Raw genomic sequence first — 20,916 nt, 5'->3', positions numbered from 1 at the left:
ACCTTTTACATAAGATAATTTTTGGTTGACAAAACAAGAAGTCTCTGAAATTCTAAGCTAGTTTTTCCACCAAGTGATAGCATTAATGTTATATTACAAAGCACCATATTAGATATGTCTTTGAGGCATTAGATTTCATTAAAATGATTAGATTTATTTTATAAATTTTATTTATTCATTATTCATTCATTTATTTATTAGCATCTTTTTATTCCTGAAGTAGTTTTGGTATTTGGAAAATCATTCACAAACCTCATAATTCTATTTGACCCTAAATTAGTTCAAAACTATTTTTTGAAAAAACTCATAACCTTTTCTTTAGCATACTATATTTCTTTTTAAATTATTTATATTTTCCTTTTAACAAAAAAAATTGGTTTAAGTTTCTATTTTCTTTATTCTTTGGTCTCAGGTTTTTTACTTTAACTTATTTCAACTAAGGTATAACTTTTGTTCTTCTTATAATTGAGCACTTAAGGGAAATTTATAAAAACTTATAAAACTGTGCTATGTATTATTTGTATGATATAGGAACCCAAGGCAAGGAATAGTTGTTCTACTCCACTTAATCTTTGCTATTCCATGTAGTCTTCCAAATAATAGCACTCATCATTAGTGACTCATATTGCCACTAGTTTATACTGTGGCCATGATTTTACTTTATAATCTACTTTAGTATCATGATTATCTTCATACATGCATAGGTATATGCATATGATCTATAATGGATATAGAGTTGTCCTTGGAGTTGGAAAGATTTGAGTTAAAGTTCTATATTTATTCCATCTGACACATCCTAGTGATATGACTTTAGTGCTATAAGCAAGTTTCTAAAAGTTACAGAAAAGATTCTGACTTCAATTAGTAAAGAAAGTTTCCTCCTTTATCTGTATTAGTGAAATTACCAAGTCCCTGTCCTTTCCCTAAATGAAAATTATTCATGAAAACAGCAATATTTTACAATTTAAAGTTGTGTTTCTTATGTGAAAATAATCAAATCTTAATATATCTATGCATATATTATGCATACACACACATACACATGTTCTTATACATACATATATGGGGTTTTATATATAGAGAGAGCTATGTAATGACTTCATTAATGAATGGGATTTCTCGATGCAAAACTGTGAACTCTCATATATAACCATATATTTCAGAGGCATGACTTGAATTTAAGTCTCTAACTCCAAAGCAGTCTCCATATCTACTGTGCCACATTTCTTCTTGATTGTCTATTACTATATATTACTATGATATTTTATATTACTATTTCCTATTGAAACAGTTTCACATTGATTTCATAATTGCAAAATGTAATATTGGTAAGAAAAGAATCAATTAATTTTTGCTTTTATTCTCCTTTGAAAAGATAGTTTACAAAGAATTCACTCTTTTAAGGACTTTATCTTAATTGTGAATCTAGAAATACAAAATAAAAAAAATACTAATTTTGTGGTACTGCATATCTTATTTATTAGAATATGAATTTACTTTCGGATGCTCGCTCAGCCAGAGTGTACCGAGATGAATTGGATGCACTTCGAGAAAAAGCAATCAGAGTTGACAAACTTGAAAGTGAAGTCAGCAGATACAAAGAGAGGCTACATGATATTGAATTTTATAAAGCAAGAGTTGAGGTATGCTATCATTCTTAAACTGATTATGGAACTTTTTTTTCATTTAAAACTCTGATATTTGAACTAATAACTTTAATATTTCCCCCATAATGTGTTAGAATTCTTTTGAATAGGTTAAATAATAATTATAATTTACTGCCTTTGATAATAGAACAGGACCTGTTAGTGTGACAATGTTATTTTAGTATATAATGGTGGAATAGGACCTCATAGTTCTCACTGATGGTTTTGATGATCTCTTGACATCATTTAACATTGCTATTTCCTGTTTTAGCCTACTGATACTTTTATACCATTCTTGCATGCTACCTGTAAATACATTTGTCATATATTTCCAAGGATGTCTTTCAGATTGAAAACAAAAGAATATCTTTAGTTACAATCTCACCTATAAGTAGTGAACTTATATTTTTTGTCATATCATTAAATTCTGCGAGGAGGGGGAAAAAACAATTTTGTTATTCTCTGATATTTAAATCAGTATTTTAATTTAAATCTTGAAAAATACTTTTTGGTTTGATCTGAGTTTTCACCAAGCTTAAATCATATGGTATTAGGGCTTTATAACCAATAAAAATTAATAAAAGTTTCCTTCATTTATAAGCAGCATGACTATTTATTTTTCAAAATAATCAGTATGTATCCTTGCAAAACCTTGTGTTGTATATATTTCTTCTTCCTTCTCTAGACAGCTTGTAATCCAATATAGGTTAAATATGTTCAATTCTTCTAAATATATTAATACATTTATCATGCTGCCCAAGAAAAATTAGAGGAAAAAAATCAAGCAAGAAAACAAAAAAAGATGAAAAAACCCTGTTGTGATCAACATTCAGTACACATAATCCTCTTTCTGGATGCATGATTTTCTCCATAATAAGTCTGTTGGAATTGGCCTGAACTGTCTCATTGTTGAAAAGAACCAAGTCTATTAGAATTGGTCATCACATAATCTTGTTGCTGTGTACAATGTTCTCTGGGTTCTACTCACTTCACTTAGCATCAGTTCATGTAAGTCTCTACAGGTCTTTCTGAAATCATCCTGCTGACCATTTCTTATAGAACAATACTATTCCCTAACATTCATATACCATAACTTACTCAGCCATTCTCCAACTGATGAGCATCCACTCAATTTCCAATTTCTTGCCACTACAAAAAAGGCTACCACAAATATTTTTGCACATGTGGGTCCCTTTCACTCCTATTTAAAATCTCTGCTCAGATCTCTTCAGCTCAATAGAGACACTGCTGGATCAAAGAGAATGCACAGTTTCTTTCTTTTTTTTTTAAATAACTTTTTATTGATAAAACTCAAGCCAGGGTAATTTTTTACAACAGAGAATGCACGGTTTCATAGCCTTTTGGGCATAATTCCAGATTGCTCTCCAGAATAGTTGGATCAGAGCACAATTCTTCCAACAATGTATTAGTGTCCCAGTTTTCCCACATCCCCTTCAGCATTTATCATTATCTTTTCCTGTTATCTTAATCAGTCTGAGAGATGTGAAGTGGTACTTCAGAGTTGTCTTAATTTGCATTTCTCTAATGAATAGTAATTTAGAGCATTTTTTCATATGATTAAAAATGGCTTTTATTTCTTCATCTGATAATTGTTCATGTTCTTTGACCATTTATCAATTGGAGAATGGTTTGTATTCTTAAAAATTCAAATCAGTTTTCTGTGTTTTAGAAATGAAGCCTTTATCAGAATGGATATAAAAATTTTTCCCCAGTTTCCTGCTTCCCTCTTAATCTTGGCTTCATTGGTTTTATTTATACAAAATCTTGTTAATTTAATAATCAAAATTACCTATTTTGCATCTTTTAATATTCTCTAATTCTTTTTTGACCATAAATCCCTTATTTCTCCACAGATCTGAGAGGCAAACTATCCCTTGTTCTCTCAATTTGCTTATTGTATCACACTTTATGTTTAAATCATGAATCTATTTCGACCTTATTTTGGTATAGGGTGTTAGTCGATGCCTAGTTTCTGCCATAGTATTTTCCAGTTTTCCCTAAAATATTTGTCAGATTTATATTTGTATTTTTATATATTTATATTTGTCAGTTCTTATCCCAGAAACTGCAATCTTTGGGTTAATAAGTTATTATAATTATTGACTATTGTATCATGTGAACCTAATCTTCCACTGATTCAGTGCCAAATGATTTTGCTGACCACCGTTTTATAATATAGTTTTAGGTCTGGGACAGCTAGGCCATCTTTATTTGCATTTATTTTCATTAATTCCCTTGAAGTTCTTGACCTCTTGTTCTTCCAGATGAATTTTGTTATTTTTTTCTAGCCCTATAAAGAAATTTATTGACAGTTTGAATGGTGTATCACTGAACAAGTAGATTAATTTAGGTAGAATTGTCATTTTTATTAATATTAGCTCAGCCTGCCCATGAGCACTTGATATTCTTCCAATTGTTTAGATCTAACTTATTGTGCTCATATACTTTCTGGTTTTGTCTTGGCAGATTCCTAAATATTTTTTATTATCGACAGTTATTTTAAACGGAATTTCTGTTTTCTATCTCTTGGTGCTGAATTTTGTTGGTAGCATATAGAAATGCCCCTCATTTACAGCATGGCTATTCTTTAAGACTGTGAATTGTAAAACTCATTTGCAATTGTTACGGATCTACATTAACTAGAGGAGTAGGAGGGAATTTCTCTGCTGGGAGTTTCTTATATCACTGAAATCATAGGCCCTGATCCATCTTCTACTTCAACTCCCAATGGTATACTAAAAATGACCTGCTGACCAATTCTTGAGATTTGGTCTTGAGTTTATCGCTACTTAACTTGTTACTTAGTTCTGTTTCCTCAAGTTAAAGTAAGCACCCTGAACTAGATGCCTTTATAAGATACCTTGGGACAGTATTATTTACAACTAAAAACAAATCTGCCTTATAAACTTTATTTTTTTGTGTTTTATGACTTTTTTTCCCTTCTTGTGATATTCTGCTGTGTCATATTTAGTCAAGTATAGTGAATTTAGGAACGGGAACTATAGTTAACTAATATAGGAACTTTAAAGTTAAATAACCACTTTCTTTTTAAATACAGCATAATTGTGATAAAATCTACCTATTTCAATTACTTCCATTACCCAGTTTTCTCTGCTATTTTAGATCTAACTATAGACTAAGAGAATATGAATGTGAACTAGTAGAATTACTTGTTTATTGAATGCCATAGATGTATATGTATTTTTTAAATTAAATTTAATTTAATTTTTTAATAACTTTTTATTGATAGAACTCATGCCAGGTTAATTTTTTACAGCATTATCCCTTGCATTCACTTCTGTTCTGATTTTTCCCCTCCCTCTCTCCACCCCCTCCCCCAGATGGCAAGCAATCCTTTACATGTTGAATAGGTTACAGTATATCCTGGATACAATATATGTGTGCAGAACCGAACAGTTTTCTTGTTGCACAGGGAGAATTGAATTCAGAAGGTATAAATAATCCGGGAAGAAAAACAAAAATGCAAGGAAGAAAAGTTTATATTCATTTCCCAGTGTTCTTTCTTTGGGTGCAGCTGCTTCTGTCCATCCTTGATCAATTGAAACTGAATTAGCTCTCTTTATCAAAGAGATCTACTTCCATCAGAATACATCCTCAAACAGTATCGTTGTTGAGGTGTATATAATGATCTCCTGGTTCTGCTCATTTCACTCAGCATCAGTTCATGTAAGTCTCGCCAGTCCTCTCTGTGTTCATCCTGCTGGTCATTCCTTACAGAACAATAATATTCCATAACATTCATATACCACAATTTACTCAACCATTCTCCACTTGATGGGCATCCTTTCATTTTCCAGCTTCTAGCCACTACAAACAGGGCTGCCACAAACATTTTGCCACATACAGGTCCCTTTCCCTTCTTTAGTATCTATCTCTTTGGGGTATAAGCCCAATAGAAACACTGCTGGATCAAAGGGTATGCACAGTTTGATAACTTTTTGAGCATAGTTCCAAATTGCTCTCCAGAATGGCTGGATGTGTTCACAATTCCACCAACAATGTATCAGTGTCCCTGTTTTCCCACATCCCCTTCAACATTCTGTATTATCTTTCCCTGTCATTCTAGCCAATCTGACAGGTGTGTAATGGTATCTCAGAGTTGTCTTAATTTGCATTTCTCTGATTAATAATGATTTGGAGCATATTTTCATATGTCTATAAATAGTTTCAATTTCTTCGTCTGAGAATTGTCTGTTCATATCCTTTGACCATTTATCAATTGGAGAATGATTTGATTTCTTATAAATTAGAGTCAATTCTCTATATATTTTGGAAATGAGGCCTTTTAGATGTATATGTATTATCAAGTGGTGCTAAGTTTCTTCCAATAAGTTTTATATTTTGAGTGATTGAATAAATGGAGATGTGTTTAAAATATGTTCATCTTTTTAGAAAAATTTGAGTTACCATGTCTATTTTGCAAAGCACACAAAGTAGTTTAAAGACAGTTGGCCCAGTAATGACTTCCAATAACCTCTTTTGTATCATTTCCCCATTTTCTATTGTTTTATTTTAAATGGGGTGAAGTTTGTGTTAATTATAGTGGAACATTGAAAAGGGAAACTCTAACTTGGAAACATTAAAGAGTTAACTAGTAGTGATTATGTTTAAAAATGATTTAAAACTAGGCTGTACAAATGAATATGCACTTGAAAGTGCCAAGCTAATTATTAAATATATATGTGAGAGATTCTAATGTGGCCTATTAAAAGGTAGACATTGAGTGAAATAGAGACTTTCAAACATTTATAATATAAAGACTAGAGCTGCATGGAAATTTTGATTTTCAAATACAGGACTCAGGAAAAGCATAAGGATGTAATCAAGAAAAAAAAATACAGGACTTAATTAAGGTTTATCTGTTTACATGCCTACATAGGATGATGATGATGATGATACTTGTAACTCATAAGAGCTTTCTCATTATTGTAGTCATTAGGAGGAGTATATATAGATGGGAAATATATGTGTAAGTTGAATATGAAAGGATAACAATTTTAAAAATAAAATTGAGAGGTGAGAGAGATTACTGGGAGAAATAGAAGGGAGAGGCAAAATGGTTAAAATTATCTGCCATAAAAGAGGTAAGAAAAAGCTTTTGCAGTAAAAGGGGAAATGTAAATTGGCTCAAAGAGGAAATAACATATGGGTATAGAAATTTATCTTAACTTTGCAGGAAGGTAGGAGGGGAAGGGGAAAGGAAGGAGGAATGAAGATAGAAGAGTAGGCAAATTGGGGAAGGAGGTGGTCAGCAGGAAAATACTTTATGAAGAGGGAAAGTATAAATGGGGAGAATAAAATATTTGCGGGGGAATTTATAATTAGTAGTAGTAATTATGAAAAGAATTTTGAAGCATGTTTCTCTGGGGAAGGTCTCATTTCTCAAATGTATAGGGAACTGAGTCTAATTTATAAAAAATAAGAGCCATTTCCCAATTGATAATTGAGCAAAGGGAAGGAACTATGCCTAAAGGTCTATAAAATCATGCATGGCTTTTGACCTAACAATATCACTGTGTGAGGTGTGAATCCCCAAAGAAATTTTTTTTAAAAAGGAAAAGGACAAAAATGTTTATACACATCTGTTTTTTCAGGGCTCAACAATTAGGGAATGACTGAATAAATTGTGGTATGTGATGATGAAGGAATATTAATGTTCTATAAAAAATAATGAACAGGATACTCTTAAGAAAAACCTGAAGAATGACTGAATCATGGTACATTAATGTTATGGAATATTATTATTCTGTAAGAAAAGATCAACAGGATGATTTCAGAGAGGCCTGGAGAGACTTTCATGAACTGGTACAAAGTGAAATTAGGAGAACCAAGAGATCATTATACATGGCAACAACAAGATTATATGAGGATCAATTCTGGTGGACGAGGCTCTTTTCAACAACGAGATGATTCAAGCCAGTTCCAATAGAACTGAGGTGGAGAGAGCCATCTACACTCATAGAGAAGACTGTGGGAACTGAGAGTGGATCACAACATAGCATTTTTGCTTTTTTCGTTGTGGTTTGCGTGAATTTTATTTTCTTTATCATTTTTTTTTTTTTACTTTTTGATCTGGTTTTTCTTGTGCAGCAAGATAATTGTATAAATATGTAAGCCTATATTGGATTTAACATATATTTTTACCATATTTAACATATATTGGATTGCATGTCAGCTAGGAGAGGAGAGATGGTGAGGGGAATGGGAACACAAGATTTTTCAAGAGTTAATGTTGGAAAGGTTTTGCAATTATCAATGCTGAAAAATTACCCACGCATATATCTTGTAAATAAAGAGTTAATGTTGAAAAATTATTATTGCATATGTTTTGAAAATTAAAAACTTGAATTAAAAAATAAATTTATTAAAAAAAAAAAAAAGAAATGATGGAACAGAATGCTCTAAGAAAAACCTGGAAATTCCTCCATGAGTCAAGCAAAGTGAAATGTTTTATGTACATAATAATAGCAAAGTTGTGGGATGATCAGCTGTGAATGACTTTTCTATTCTTAGTAATACAGTGATCCAAGACTATTCTGAAAGACTTGATGAAAAATGTTATTCATACCTAGAAAAAGAAGTGTTTGTGTCTGAATACAGACTGAAACATACATTTTTTTGAGAGTTTTTTTTGGGGGGGTAAGGCAGAGATTTGTTTTCTTTCCCTATGTGACTTTTATGAAAATGTTTTCCATAACTTCACATGTGCCTTCCCAAGGAGGGTGAGATGAGAAGGAAGGGAGAGAATCTTGAAATTTTAAAAACAAATGTTAAAAAATTGTTTAACATATTGCTGGAGGAAAAAAAATCTTTCCCTTGAGATATGTTACATAAAAAAAATCTGAAAACAACAATAATGAAGAAAGCAGTTATGATAAAAATGAATGTGTACCTATTTGAATTGAAAACTAAATATAAAAATATATTTCCTGATAAATAGTTTTAATAATGGCAGTTTCTTAGAAATCTTTTTCATTTTATATCTGAACTAATATTGTATAGGTTCCATAATCTCAGATGTTGTATTCATACTGAAGAGATTTTAATTTGATCCATCAAAATATTTATTGAATTATGTCACTGTTTTACTAATGAGACAAGAAAAATATTCCCTCAAGTTATCTTGATAGGTAATTACTGCTCAATAACTCTGTTACCACACAGATCTCAGAGATTGAAACTTAGATTTTATTGTTTTTAAGTAAAGACTTAGAGCTGAGAAAAAAAATGCTGAACCCTGGTTAGAGTTTTAAAAAGGCTTTTTAATAGAGACAAAGTTTGTAAATGTTATTGTTTTACTATTATTTGGGGCTTTTGAATTCTTTAAAGTATAAAGATAATATTTATTATATTGATTAAGCTTTATTTAAAATGTTTATAGGAATTAAAAGAAGACAATCAAGTATTATTGGAAACAAAAAGCATGTTAGAAGATCAACTAGAAGGAACCCGAACTCGTTCTGATAAATTACATGAATTGGAAAAAGAAAACTTACAACTGAAGGCTAAACTACATGATATGGAGATGGTAAGAATGTAAACTTGATAGAACATAAAGGTATTAAGAAAAACATAAGGCAACTTGTTTTTTCTCAATGCAGAAGAGTAAAGAATAAGAATGAATATAAAGAATATTATGTTTTTTATATGTATTATGTAATGATGATATGTCATATATGATATATATTATATAAAGAATATAGGAATGATTCATTTTAAGTTTATTTAGCAAACATTTCTTAAGCACCTCTTTCTTCGTTCCTACTAAGTTTCCCTAGACATAGAAAGGTGAAATAAGACATAGTGTTTATTCTTAAGGAGTTATTGAGATGAAACTTGTACTTAAATGTGTTAACAGTGTGATAAGTGAAAAAGAAATTTCAAAATAAAACACGATAAGAAATAGTATATAAATATAAGTAAATAAAAGTAGCCAGAAGCCATACTTACTGGGAAGATTAGGGACGGGAAACTTCATGGAGTGGTAGCACTTGACTTAGATCCTGAAAAAAGGGAAATGGGGAATATTATTATGAGGGTGGGCAGGAAAGGAAAAAGAATCTATTCCAGTCATGAAGGAACGACAGAATAGGACAAGGAGCAGAACATAAATAATGTTATAAAGTATAAAGATTGACTAGAAAGTAAAATACCTGAAAAGGGAAATATTGTGTTATGTTGGATTCTGGTTGTGGAGAACCTTGTATCAAGATAAAATAATTTAGAGGCAGCTAGGTGATGCAGTGGATAGAGCACCAGCCCTGAAGTCAGGAGGCCCCGAATTCAAATTTGGCCTCAAACACTTAACACTTACTAGTTGTGTGACCCTGGGGAAGTCACTTAACCTCAATTGCCTTAGCAAAAAAAAAAAAAAAAAAGATAAAATAATTTAAATTTTACTTGATTGGAGGCTTATTCAAATGAGCATAGTAGCAAAATATAGCAATATTATTGGAGAAAGGTGAATCTAGAGGCAGGAAGACCAGAAAAGAGGGTATTATAGTAGTTTGGGTGCAGAAAGAAGCAAATTGTGGAAATGCAAAGAAGGCAAAAGAACTTGGCAACTAGCTCTATGATATGGTCCTAAAGAAGAGAAAAAACACATTGTCAGGAAGAAGCTGTTATCTTAAATTTATAATAAGGAAAGAAGCAGGTTTTAGGCAGAAAGGTAATAATTCCATTTTGAGTTTGAACTTTAGTTGCGTGGTTATTTCAAGTTATCTGCATAAAAGTGGTCATTTAAAACATGTGTATAAATTAGTTTAACATATCAGCAAGTAGAGGGGGAGAATATAAAAGAATAAATGCCAAACTTTTGGGGGATATTCTGGCTGGCAGCCAGAAGAAAAGGAACTAAGGGAGCTGGGTAGTCAGTTTATGAAAGCGAGGGGAGGAAGAAAGAAGGAGGAAGGTAGCCTCAAAATCAAATATTAGGAAAGTCAGGGTATTATGGACTGAAAAAGGTCATTGATTAGTAGGTCATGAATGACCTTGGAAAAATCCATTTAAGTAGTGTGTTTGGGTGGCAGCTAGATTGCAAGAAGTTGATGAGTGAGTTCCTATATTTACTGAAAATTTTGAGAAAAACCAAACAAGATAAATTGAGAGTACGTATAACGGAGACGAAATTGTGGTTATATGTTAAGAAAGGATGATAATTGATAAATATAAATTCATGGTGAAAACGGAAAGGAAGAGGTCACCCTTTGCAAAAAGGATTATCTAATTTCCTGAGACCAGAAGAAAATGAAAGGATAAAGGAGAAAATAGAGAGATTTGGGGAAAGGAGAGAGAGAACCAATCAAATTTCAAAAAATATTAAACATCTACTTGATGTGCCAAAACAAACTCTTTTGGATGTTGAGGATATAAATACAAAAATGAACCAGTCTCTATTCCTCAAGGAGTTTGCATTGTACAAGAAGGGTGCAGAATTATTTAAACTGAAAGTATTAAGAAAGACTTTTAGTAGAAAGTGGCTCTTGAAATGAGTAAAGAATTTTTATTTGTGTGTGTGTGTGTATAAAGTTTGAGGAAAATAACCTGGATAAGGCACATGGTAATGAGTTTGGAAAACAGCTATAAAGTTTATTTTAAAATATGAAGTACCTGATAAATAGACTAATATAATAAAGTCTAAAAAGAGAAATGGATATCAAATTATGGAAGACTTTACATACTGAGATGATGTTTGATTTTTATCCTCCAGAAAGTAATCACAAAAGATTTTGAACAGAAGAAAATGGTATCAGGAGAATCAATAACAAGCTATTGCATTTAGCAAGTAGGAAATGATACTAGAATTGTCATGTTAAAACTGAATTATACTTTTAATAAAGGAAAAAAGATAAACCATATAACATTTTATAGCTTTGTTTCATATAGTATCCTTTTTTTAATTGAAATGTTTCAATTTGTGGGTTATTAAGATCCTAATAAAAAAGGGGAGGAAATAGTTGATAAGTTTGTAGAGAACTGTGTCCAGTGATGGATTGGTATATATAGGTTACATTTTAGCACTGAAAAATTTAAAGTCGCTAGGCAAGAACAAGATCCATAAATTGTCCAAAAAAAAAAAAAAATGGAGAAATGGTGGAATTATATAAATCAAAGTAGAGGTAAGGAACTGGTTGTGGTAGAATAAAGTAGCAGGACAGATGGAACAGGAAATTATAACCTGAAGTAATAGTTAAAAAAAAAAGTCTTAGTCATCTTCAGCAATGAGATGAACCAAATCAGTTACAATGGAGCAGTAATGAACTGAACCAGCTACACCCAGTGAAAGAACTCTGGGAGATGATTAAGAACCATTACACTGAATTCCCAATCCCTCTATTTTTTGCCCACCTGCATTTTTTGATTTCCTTCACAGGCTAATTGTACAATATTTCAGAGTCTGATTCTTTTTGTGCAGCAAAATAATAGTTTGGACATGTATACTTATTTTGTATTTAATTTATACATCAATATATTTAACATGTATTGGTCATCCTGCCATTTAGGGGAGGAGAAGGGGGGAAAGGAAGGGAAAAATTGGAGCAAAAGGTTGGCAATTGTCAATGCTGTAAAATTACCTATGCATAACTTGTAAATAAAAACCTATTAAAAAATTTTTAAAAAGTTTTAAATAATTGAAGGATGAAATTCTTTAGTCACATGTTGTACAGGAAATAATACAAGGTTTTGTTTGATTTACTGTTTTATTTTCAATTTCAGAAGGCCACAATCAGTAAATTTTTGTGATACATAAAAATAATAGTTTTTCCTAAAACTAGCCAGATCTCATAGTATGACTAAATTATATACTTTGAGCTTAGATGATCTTTAAAGGGGAGCTTAGTGTTTGTTTAATAAAAAGACAATCATGTATATAAAATACTAGATTTTTTTAAAATCACATTTTTAGGTTTTTGTATTTTATAATTTCAAGTAATATAAGTTTTTAAAAAAAGTAATTTTTAACTAGTGAAATAGTAGTTAATATAACTTGGTGTTTACAGATACTTTAGATTTAAATTAAATGTAAAAGATAATTCTCTTTCCTCCAAGGAACGTGATATGGATAGAAAAAAGATTGAAGAACTAATGGAAGAAAATATGACTTTGGAAATGGCACAGAAACAAAGTATGGATGAGTCCTTACATCTTGGCTGGGAATTGGAACAGATATCAAGAACTAGTGAACTCTCAGAAGGTAATACTGAAATACAATCCAAATTCCGTAAAAACATTGGAATTAGGAAATTCAATGTTTTTCTCCAGCTTAAGTCATTAAATTTCATATTTAGAAGTAACCTCATTGATTTTTTTTAATGGATTTCATACCTAGAAAAGAATCCTTTTACATAAATAGCTATTCGTTCTTCTTGAAGACTTCTAGTGAAGGGAAACTTACTCCCAGTGGTAGTCCATTCTACTTTTAATAGGTGAAGTTTGTCCTAAATTTAAATATATACTTCTCTTCAACCCATTGCCCGTATTCCTCCCTTCTGACAGAAGAGAACTAAGTTCAGTCCTCTCTTATACTTAATTTCAATAAATACTATGTACTATACTCTGTGCAGAATGCAGGATATTAAAAAAAAAAAAAAAAGCAAAAAACATTAAGGTTTTCAAAATGCCTTACATAGATTATCTTCTGATTTTCATGACAATTTTGTAAGGTCAGTACCACAGTTATTATCCCATGATATAAACTAAGAAACTAAAACTAAAGAACTAAAAAGTCCCTGGAGAAAAGATGAGAAAATACACATCTTTCTTTTCAGTGACTTCAGGATCTTTCAGTCTCTTTCATCTTTTGTATTGCAAGGGAAGGAAAGAGAAAGGGAAAAGAAGTAGCTTATTCAGAAATGAATGTGATATATTTTAAAAAAATAATAACTAAAAAATAAAAGTAAAAATGATCCTGAGACCCAGAGAATTGAAGTTGTTTTGCCATAGCTACAATTGGTAACTGTTTGAACCTAGGCTATTCTTGACTCTTAAGCCCAGAGGTATCTCCTTTGCTCCATTGCTGCTCAGTAACTAAAGGAATAAACTGTAGGAATTTGTTTTGAAAGACTATATTTTGGTAATAGATTTTGTTTTTCTTGCCTTCTTGATGGGTGGGGAAGGGGGAGAGAGAGAATTCAGAACTGAAAATAGAAGTTTTTTAGATGTTTCTTTTCTTTAATATATATATATATATATATATATAAAACTTAAATGCAGAATAAAACAATGCAAAATAGAAAAGGACAGAAAAATAGTCTCATAGTCCTCTCTCTGGATCTAGATGACTCTCTTCATCACTGAACAATTGGAGCTGGTTTGAATCATCTTATTGTTAAAAAGAGCCACATCCATCAGAATTGATCATCGTACAGTCTTCTTGTTGCAGTGTATAATGATCTTCTGGTTCTGCTCAGTTCACTTAGCATTATTAAGTCTTCTTTAGATTAATCATCACCAGTTCTTTGTTTTCTGCTATTATTAACATGAAATCTTCAAGGCCCTTTGCCTTACTGGTTGCCCTCTTCACTTTTGTCAGCTATTCCTCTTACAGCTTTTCCTTGTTTGACAATTTAATAAGCAAGCTATCAATTCCTTAAAAGCCACTAATCCTACTAATGAATGTCTGATGGGATTTTTGAAGATAGTCACTAATTAGCATAATGAAGAAAGTACATTGGATACTGGATTGGAAAGCACTTTTTATTATATTCATCAGCATCTATGAGATTAAAAGTAAAACTATATCTCTGTATATATATGTGTATTTATATGTACCTATACATCTATATGTATGCACATATATATTATCATAGAAAGAGCAGCTCATTAGATATAAAGGATTCCCAGCCACAGAAATGTTAAGCGGACCACATAAATATTTATATAAATGCTTATTTGAGCACAGGGATTTTTAAACTTACTTTATCACATTGAAAATGCTTGTATATTATAGGTAAAGTATGGTAACATCTAATTTATTAGTAATGTATGTGAATAAGAAATGAAAGAATTTTGTACTATTCAATTCATATTTATATTTTTCCCAAAAAAACTTGATCAAGACTGATTGGCTGAAGAATTGTAGTTGCTAATCAAACAGTCATGATAGTTGATATTTATTCTAGAAAGTCGCATATACATAAGATGTGTGTGCGTGTGTGTATGTACACATGTGTATATATATATAATACATACATATATACACATACATATGTATGTATTCATGCGTGTATAATTGTAATCATCTCTCCATATCAGAATGTAAGCAAGACCTCTTTGTTTAATCCTTTATGGTTGCTTACTCATATTTTTATCTTATGTTTTACTTGACTCCAATATTTGTATTTCAAAATTTCCATTCAGATCTGCACTTTCATCGTATTCTTTCAGTAAAGGTTTACTTTTTCCTCCACAAGATTATATTCACTTTTTCCAGGTAAATTATTCTTGGTTATATATGACAATTTCAAAAATTATATTCTAGGCTCTTTGCTCTCCTTTATAGTTGTAACTTCTAAATTGTATAGGATTCTGATATCTCCACAGTATTTGAATTTTTTTTTTCTGATTTCTTGCAGTATTTTTCTCTTTAACATTGGCTAATAGTTAAATTTATATATTTATAGTCTCTATGCACTTTGCAGTTACCATCTCATTTGATCCTCTTTTTTATCAACAATTCTTTTAAATGTCTAGGCTCTTTTTAAAAAAAATAGTTGTGGTTCAACGATACTGTTTGAGGATGTATTCTGATGGAAGTGGATCTCTTCGATAAAGAGAGCCTTAATTGATCAAAGATGGACAGAAGCAGCTACACCCAGAGAAAGAACACTGGGAGATGAATATAAACTGCTTGCATTTTTGTTTTTCCTCCCGGGTTATTTATACCTTCTGAATTCAATTCTCCCTGTGCAACAAGAGAACTGTTCAGTTCTGCACACATATATTGTATCTAGTATATACTGTAACCCATTCAACATGTAAAGGACTGCTTGCCATCTGGGGAAGGGGTGGAGGGAGGGAGGGGAAAAATTGGAACAGAAGTGAATGCAAGGGATAATGCTGTAAAAAATTACCCTGGCATGAGTTCTATCAATAAAAAGTTATTTAAAAAAAATAGTTATGGTTTTCAGATAGTCCAGTGATTCTTAAGTTATCGCCTCTTGGCTTGATTTATAAATTAGTTTTTGCTATGCAGCACTCTACCTTTTTTTTTTAAGTCTCAATTTTATTTTAATAAAACTCATGGAGGCAGTATTTATTTGTTCTTATTTTTAGGGAATCTGTTCCTTGAGCAAAGTTTTGTGTCTTTTGCACTAACAGTTTAATTTCCAATTTATTATTCAGTCTTTCTCATTTCTTTGCCCATTTTTTTTTTTTTTTTGCTCTCCTTTGATTTATAAAATTCATTTTTAGCTTGGAAAAAATTACTACAATGTTTAGCAATTTTTAAGAAGAATTTAGGAATTCTAATTGAACTTGTGGCTAAGCAAATTTTTTTTTTTTCAGCCTTTGCTTTTAGATATTTGGGAGTCATTCTCTTATAATGGGTTTGTACCTGGAGCATCTCTGTCACCCTGATAGCTCTTAATCTGAGATTTTTTTTTTCTTTGCTCATTCTTCCAGACTTCTTCTTGACTTCAAACTTTATGTTGGTGCCAGACTTACTTCTCTGGTGAATGTCTGAACTGACTTTTGTTTTCTTGGGTTCTTTTGTTGCTTTCTTTGGGTGTTGTTTATGTTATTCTGAAATCTAAGGAACATTTCATGCTAGAGGCCTACAAGCCTTTTAGTAGTTCGAAAGTGGTGTGATCTAAATTGTAATCTAATTACTAGTCTTTTTGTATTCTTTAAGTTCCTGCCCTGGGTTTGACTCTGTTTGGATTGCCCCTCTTGATTATTCTGCTAGAATGCTGGATTTGGCCACTGTTAGCCCACTGAAAAGCTGTGCTAGTTCAAAGTGAGAATTGCAAGCTCTGGAATTCCTGTTGTGGTTATTTCCTAAAGTCTTCATCTGGCTAGAGGCTGAAATGGAAACTCTGCTCAGCTTCTGAATTCAGAGCCATAAAAGGAGCATTTGCTTTTGCACATGATTCTCAGATTCAGGGCTAGTGACTGTACTTTACCATAGAAGGCTACCCTAGACACAAATAGTCTACCTCTTTGGTCTACCTTGGATGTGTTACCCAGAATGAGCTAGTGAACAACTGAGCTACTGTTTCACAATTGTCTTCACACACTTAGTGTTCCCTATCTTCTCCTTCCTCTACTCCACCCTTTGTCTGTATGAGTCTTGGACCTCTTCTCATCTTAGTATATACATTGTCTTTTTTAGTTCTATGGAATAATACATGCTCTGTATCCCTGACCAGACTCTATCCTCACTATCAATAGACCTCTTTGTCTCCCCATGCTAATTTGACCTGTGATCTTTTTTCTTAGATTTTCCTACTAGAACACTGGTGTATCTTCTAGATTTTTGTGGAGGAGTTATGTTACTACTTCTATCTTGCCCCCATCCCCAGGAAACATTTATTAAAGACTTGAACACACTTGAAGCCCCTGTGCCAGGCTGTGAATGTAAAGAAAAAATAACAACTTAATAAAAGATAATGTTTATATGTGGCTTTTAAGCTTTTCAAACTGGTCTAGATACATTTTTGTAGCCACTGCTGGTATTATTTCTATCTTAGAGTTTAGGGAATTGAGTTTAGAAATTGCCCTTGGTCCACATATGCATGCAGTTCCATATCACTTAACTTCAAGACTAGTTCTCTTTTTTATCATGTTGCTTTGACTCTCCATGCTAAATTTTATTTTGAAGTTTTACATTATTAGCTTCAGGATAAATTCACCAAGCAAAACCATTGAAAGGTTGAGGCTTTTATTGTCCCATTAATCATTTAGTTTGCCCTCTGGGAGAATTTCTAAAAAGTTTTGGGTGGTCTTCTTTTATATGTCTAGGCTCTTTTAAAACAAACAAACAAAAAAAGTGATTGCTTTGAAAATCTAGAATTTTGCTTTTCCTGATTTTGAAAGATCCTATTTTTATCATCATCAAAAAGTATTTAGTGAGAGGCTACTGTTGTAGTATTTCAAATAGTATTCCTTGTTTGTTATTTAATGAGACTATTGTAGGCAACATGGGAAAATAATCTAGTACTGAGGTCCATCTTGAATAGTGCTTTCCCTTGCATGGTGCCAAAAATATTACTCTCGGCACTCTATAGTTTCATGTCAGCATTTAAAATAGTAGAGCAGATTGCCTTAAATGTTACCAGTATCTTCCTCACAGTGGCATTAGATGCTTTCCTTTCCTACATTATATTTACATTAGGATTTTTTTGAATGAGGTTTTTCTTTTTTTTTTTTATCCTTACAAACGGCCTATCAGACAGATGAAGAAATGTGCTGCTATTCCCATTATATTTATAAGGAAATTAAGGCTCATCAAGGTTGATTGTGTTTCCAAATCTCTTGTGCCTTTTCTATATTGCACATTGTCATAATCATCGTGTGAAAATCACAAAATTTCCTGGATGTTTTAATCTTTATCTTTAATTCAACATTCATCAAATTTCATAGATACTAATTAGGAACCCTGTGGGCAAGTGATTCAATAATATTTACCTAATGGTGATGTGAGAAAGAGACACACATATACACTTCTACTAAACATTACATTTTAAAATTTTATAGCACCACAGAAATCTCTGGGCCATGAAGTGAATGAATTAACATCAAGTAGATTATTGAAGTTGGAAATGGAAAATCAGAGTTTGGTGAAAACAGTGGAAGAACTTCGAAATGCTGTGGATTCTGTAGAAAGCAGTAATTCCAAAATTCTGAAAATTGAAAAAGAAAACCAAAGACTTAATAAGAAGGTAATGTGTACATTTATATATATGTGTATGTGTGTGTGTGTGTGTGTGTATGTGCATATACTATGTGATATTAATAGACTTTTTTATATGACTTAAATTTTAACTAGGTTTGCCAGTACAGGAAAATTTAATTAAGAAATTAATGGTAATCAAATTGGAAATATAAGGTTATACTCAAATACAGTAAGTGCTTGAAATTGTCATTTTTGTAACCACAGAATTGTAAATAGTATTTCATTGTACTTTGGTTCTTATGTATGGGTCAAATATTCTGAAATGGCTTTGAAAAATCTTATTTAATTAAATGTATCTCACAGAATTATCTCTTATTAATTTGAACATTTAAACTTAGTTGCATACTTGGGTCTTTTTGCCAATTTTTCTTAATCCTTTTACTATGGAGTAACCAACGACACCTGGTTTAACAAATGTTATGCCAGATTTCAGTATTTATTATAATAGTAGAATTGGATTAATTAGATTTTTTTAAAGAAATATGGGACCATTGTGGAAAAACATTTTATTTTTATTATTAAATTTAATTTGTGATTTGAAACTGCTGTTGCTTTTGGAGTATATTATGTGCTATTATGAATATTTTATTTTAATAATACAATAAAGATCCAAAATACATATTCCAAAAGAATAAAATTTTTTTATTACTAACTTGAGTCATTTGTACAATTTTAAGCCTATTGAAAAATACAGACTATGCAAAATATCATTTTTTTGCCTCTCTTAAACATGTTCAATACCTGCATATATTTAGAAAAAAAGACTTTTTTAAATCTTTAAGATAATGTATTTTGAGCTAGCACATCTTGCTATATGACACTATTTTAAACTATAACTGAAAACAAATGGAAACTAAACATTTACAAGTTTAGATCCAAACCTTTTTTTTTCCTTTTCTACCATTTCCCTCCCTTTGTCTTGCACCATTTCTTCCCAATCTTTCCTTACTTTGCCCCTTTCCTCCTTCCCTTTCTTCTATTTTCATTTCTTGAAATGTATCTTCTCAACACACTGTGTCAATCCTAAATCACAGAATAGACTTTTAGCTTTGATAATTGTTTGCATCAGTTAGCATATGACCACCACATAGTCAGCTTTAATTTTCTCATTGTACTTAGTACTGAATCTTTACCCATGAAGGGGGTTTGCTGATAACTATGATTAAATTTTCTTAATGCAATCTCTGAACTTCATTTTGAGTATTTAAATGTTTATCACTTTATTGTTAAAACTGAATGTTGTCTTTCGTCACAGTTTAGAAACTATAATATTTAATACTTACTTATGGGTTTTTCTTCTAGCTGGAAGATCTTGAGAATGAAATTATTCAAGAAAAGCAAAGTCTTCAAAATTGTCAAAATCTGAGCAAAGATTTAATGAAGGAGAAAGCACAGCTGGAAAAGACACTTGAAACACTTCGAGAAAATTCAGAAAGACAGGTCCATTATTTTCTAGTAATTAAGTAGACTAAGTATTTTTAGCTTTTTACAAAAAAAAAAGTGTTTTTAAAGAACATATAAACATCAAAATTTAAGCATATAAATTTAAAGTAAAGTAATTTGAAAATTAGAAGTAGTAGTTATTCATTTAATTATTTTTTTTTTATTTTGCTGAGGCAATTGGGGTTAAATGACTTGCTGGGTCACACAGCTAGGAGGTGTTACATGTCAGAGGTTAGATTTGAATTCGAGTTTTTAGACATCAGGGCTGATGATCTATCCACTGCACCATCTAGCTGCCCAAAGTAGTAGTTATTTTTATGTGAAATTTTATGGAGTATACAAGTTCTTCAAACAATGAACAGAAGAAATCTTAGTGGTAATCTGTTGTGGCTTTATAGCCTTTTTTTGGACAAAGAGCTTTTAATTCCTCAAAGCCTTAAGATCACTCTTTGGAGTAAGGTTCAGTTGTGAATAAAATACAAAGGCAGCAAAATGTAAATACATAATAGATACCTGTCATTTCAGGTATCAGCTTGGTATTTTGTCTAGATAATTGGCTGATATGAAAGGGTATGAAGACTGAATTAGCACCCTGGATACCTTAGAATCAGCCAGAGTGAAGACAAGCAAAAGTCCTTGGTCTTTATTCTTGTTCTTTAGGGGTAGAAGTGAAGGGAATAGACACAGGATCTCCATGACCTTCCTTCTCCTCGTCTACTGCCAAAGTGACTCTGGCTAGCCAGTCTTACTCAACCTCCCTAATCTCTCCCACAATTCTCTGTATACACCAAAAGACTGAACCAGCACAGAATAGTGGGAAGGGCCATTTTCCAAGCCTATTCTAATGTTGTCCAATTGGTAGTTAGCCTTAAGTGCTCGGTTTTCCGACCC

General features: G+C 31.6%; 1 protein-coding gene across 11 annotated transcripts in view; it reads left to right on the top strand.

Annotated features, from left to right (window-relative positions):
* Positions 1–20,916, top strand: part of CCDC88A (coiled-coil domain containing 88A) — a 142,224-nt gene that overhangs the window by 73,766 nt on the left and 47,542 nt on the right. For all 11 annotated transcript variants that reach the window (XM_051975295.1, XM_051975297.1, XM_051975298.1 and 8 more), the window contains exons 10-14: positions 1,485–1,643; positions 9,070–9,216; positions 12,738–12,882; positions 18,384–18,568; positions 19,885–20,022. In XM_051975295.1, coding sequence (XP_051831255.1) covers positions 1,485–1,643; positions 9,070–9,216; positions 12,738–12,882; positions 18,384–18,568; positions 19,885–20,022 — 774 coding nt within the window. The remainder of the gene's footprint in view (positions 1–1,484; positions 1,644–9,069; positions 9,217–12,737; positions 12,883–18,383; positions 18,569–19,884; positions 20,023–20,916) is intronic.

The sequence above is a fragment of the Antechinus flavipes genome, chromosome 2, assembly GCF_016432865.1.
Source record: "Antechinus flavipes isolate AdamAnt ecotype Samford, QLD, Australia chromosome 2, AdamAnt_v2, whole genome shotgun sequence".
Classification (NCBI taxonomy): Eukaryota; Metazoa; Chordata; class Mammalia; order Dasyuromorphia; family Dasyuridae; genus Antechinus; species Antechinus flavipes.
Note: the sequence above shows the minus strand (reverse complement) of the source record. Positions and strands in the feature narration are given on the sequence as shown.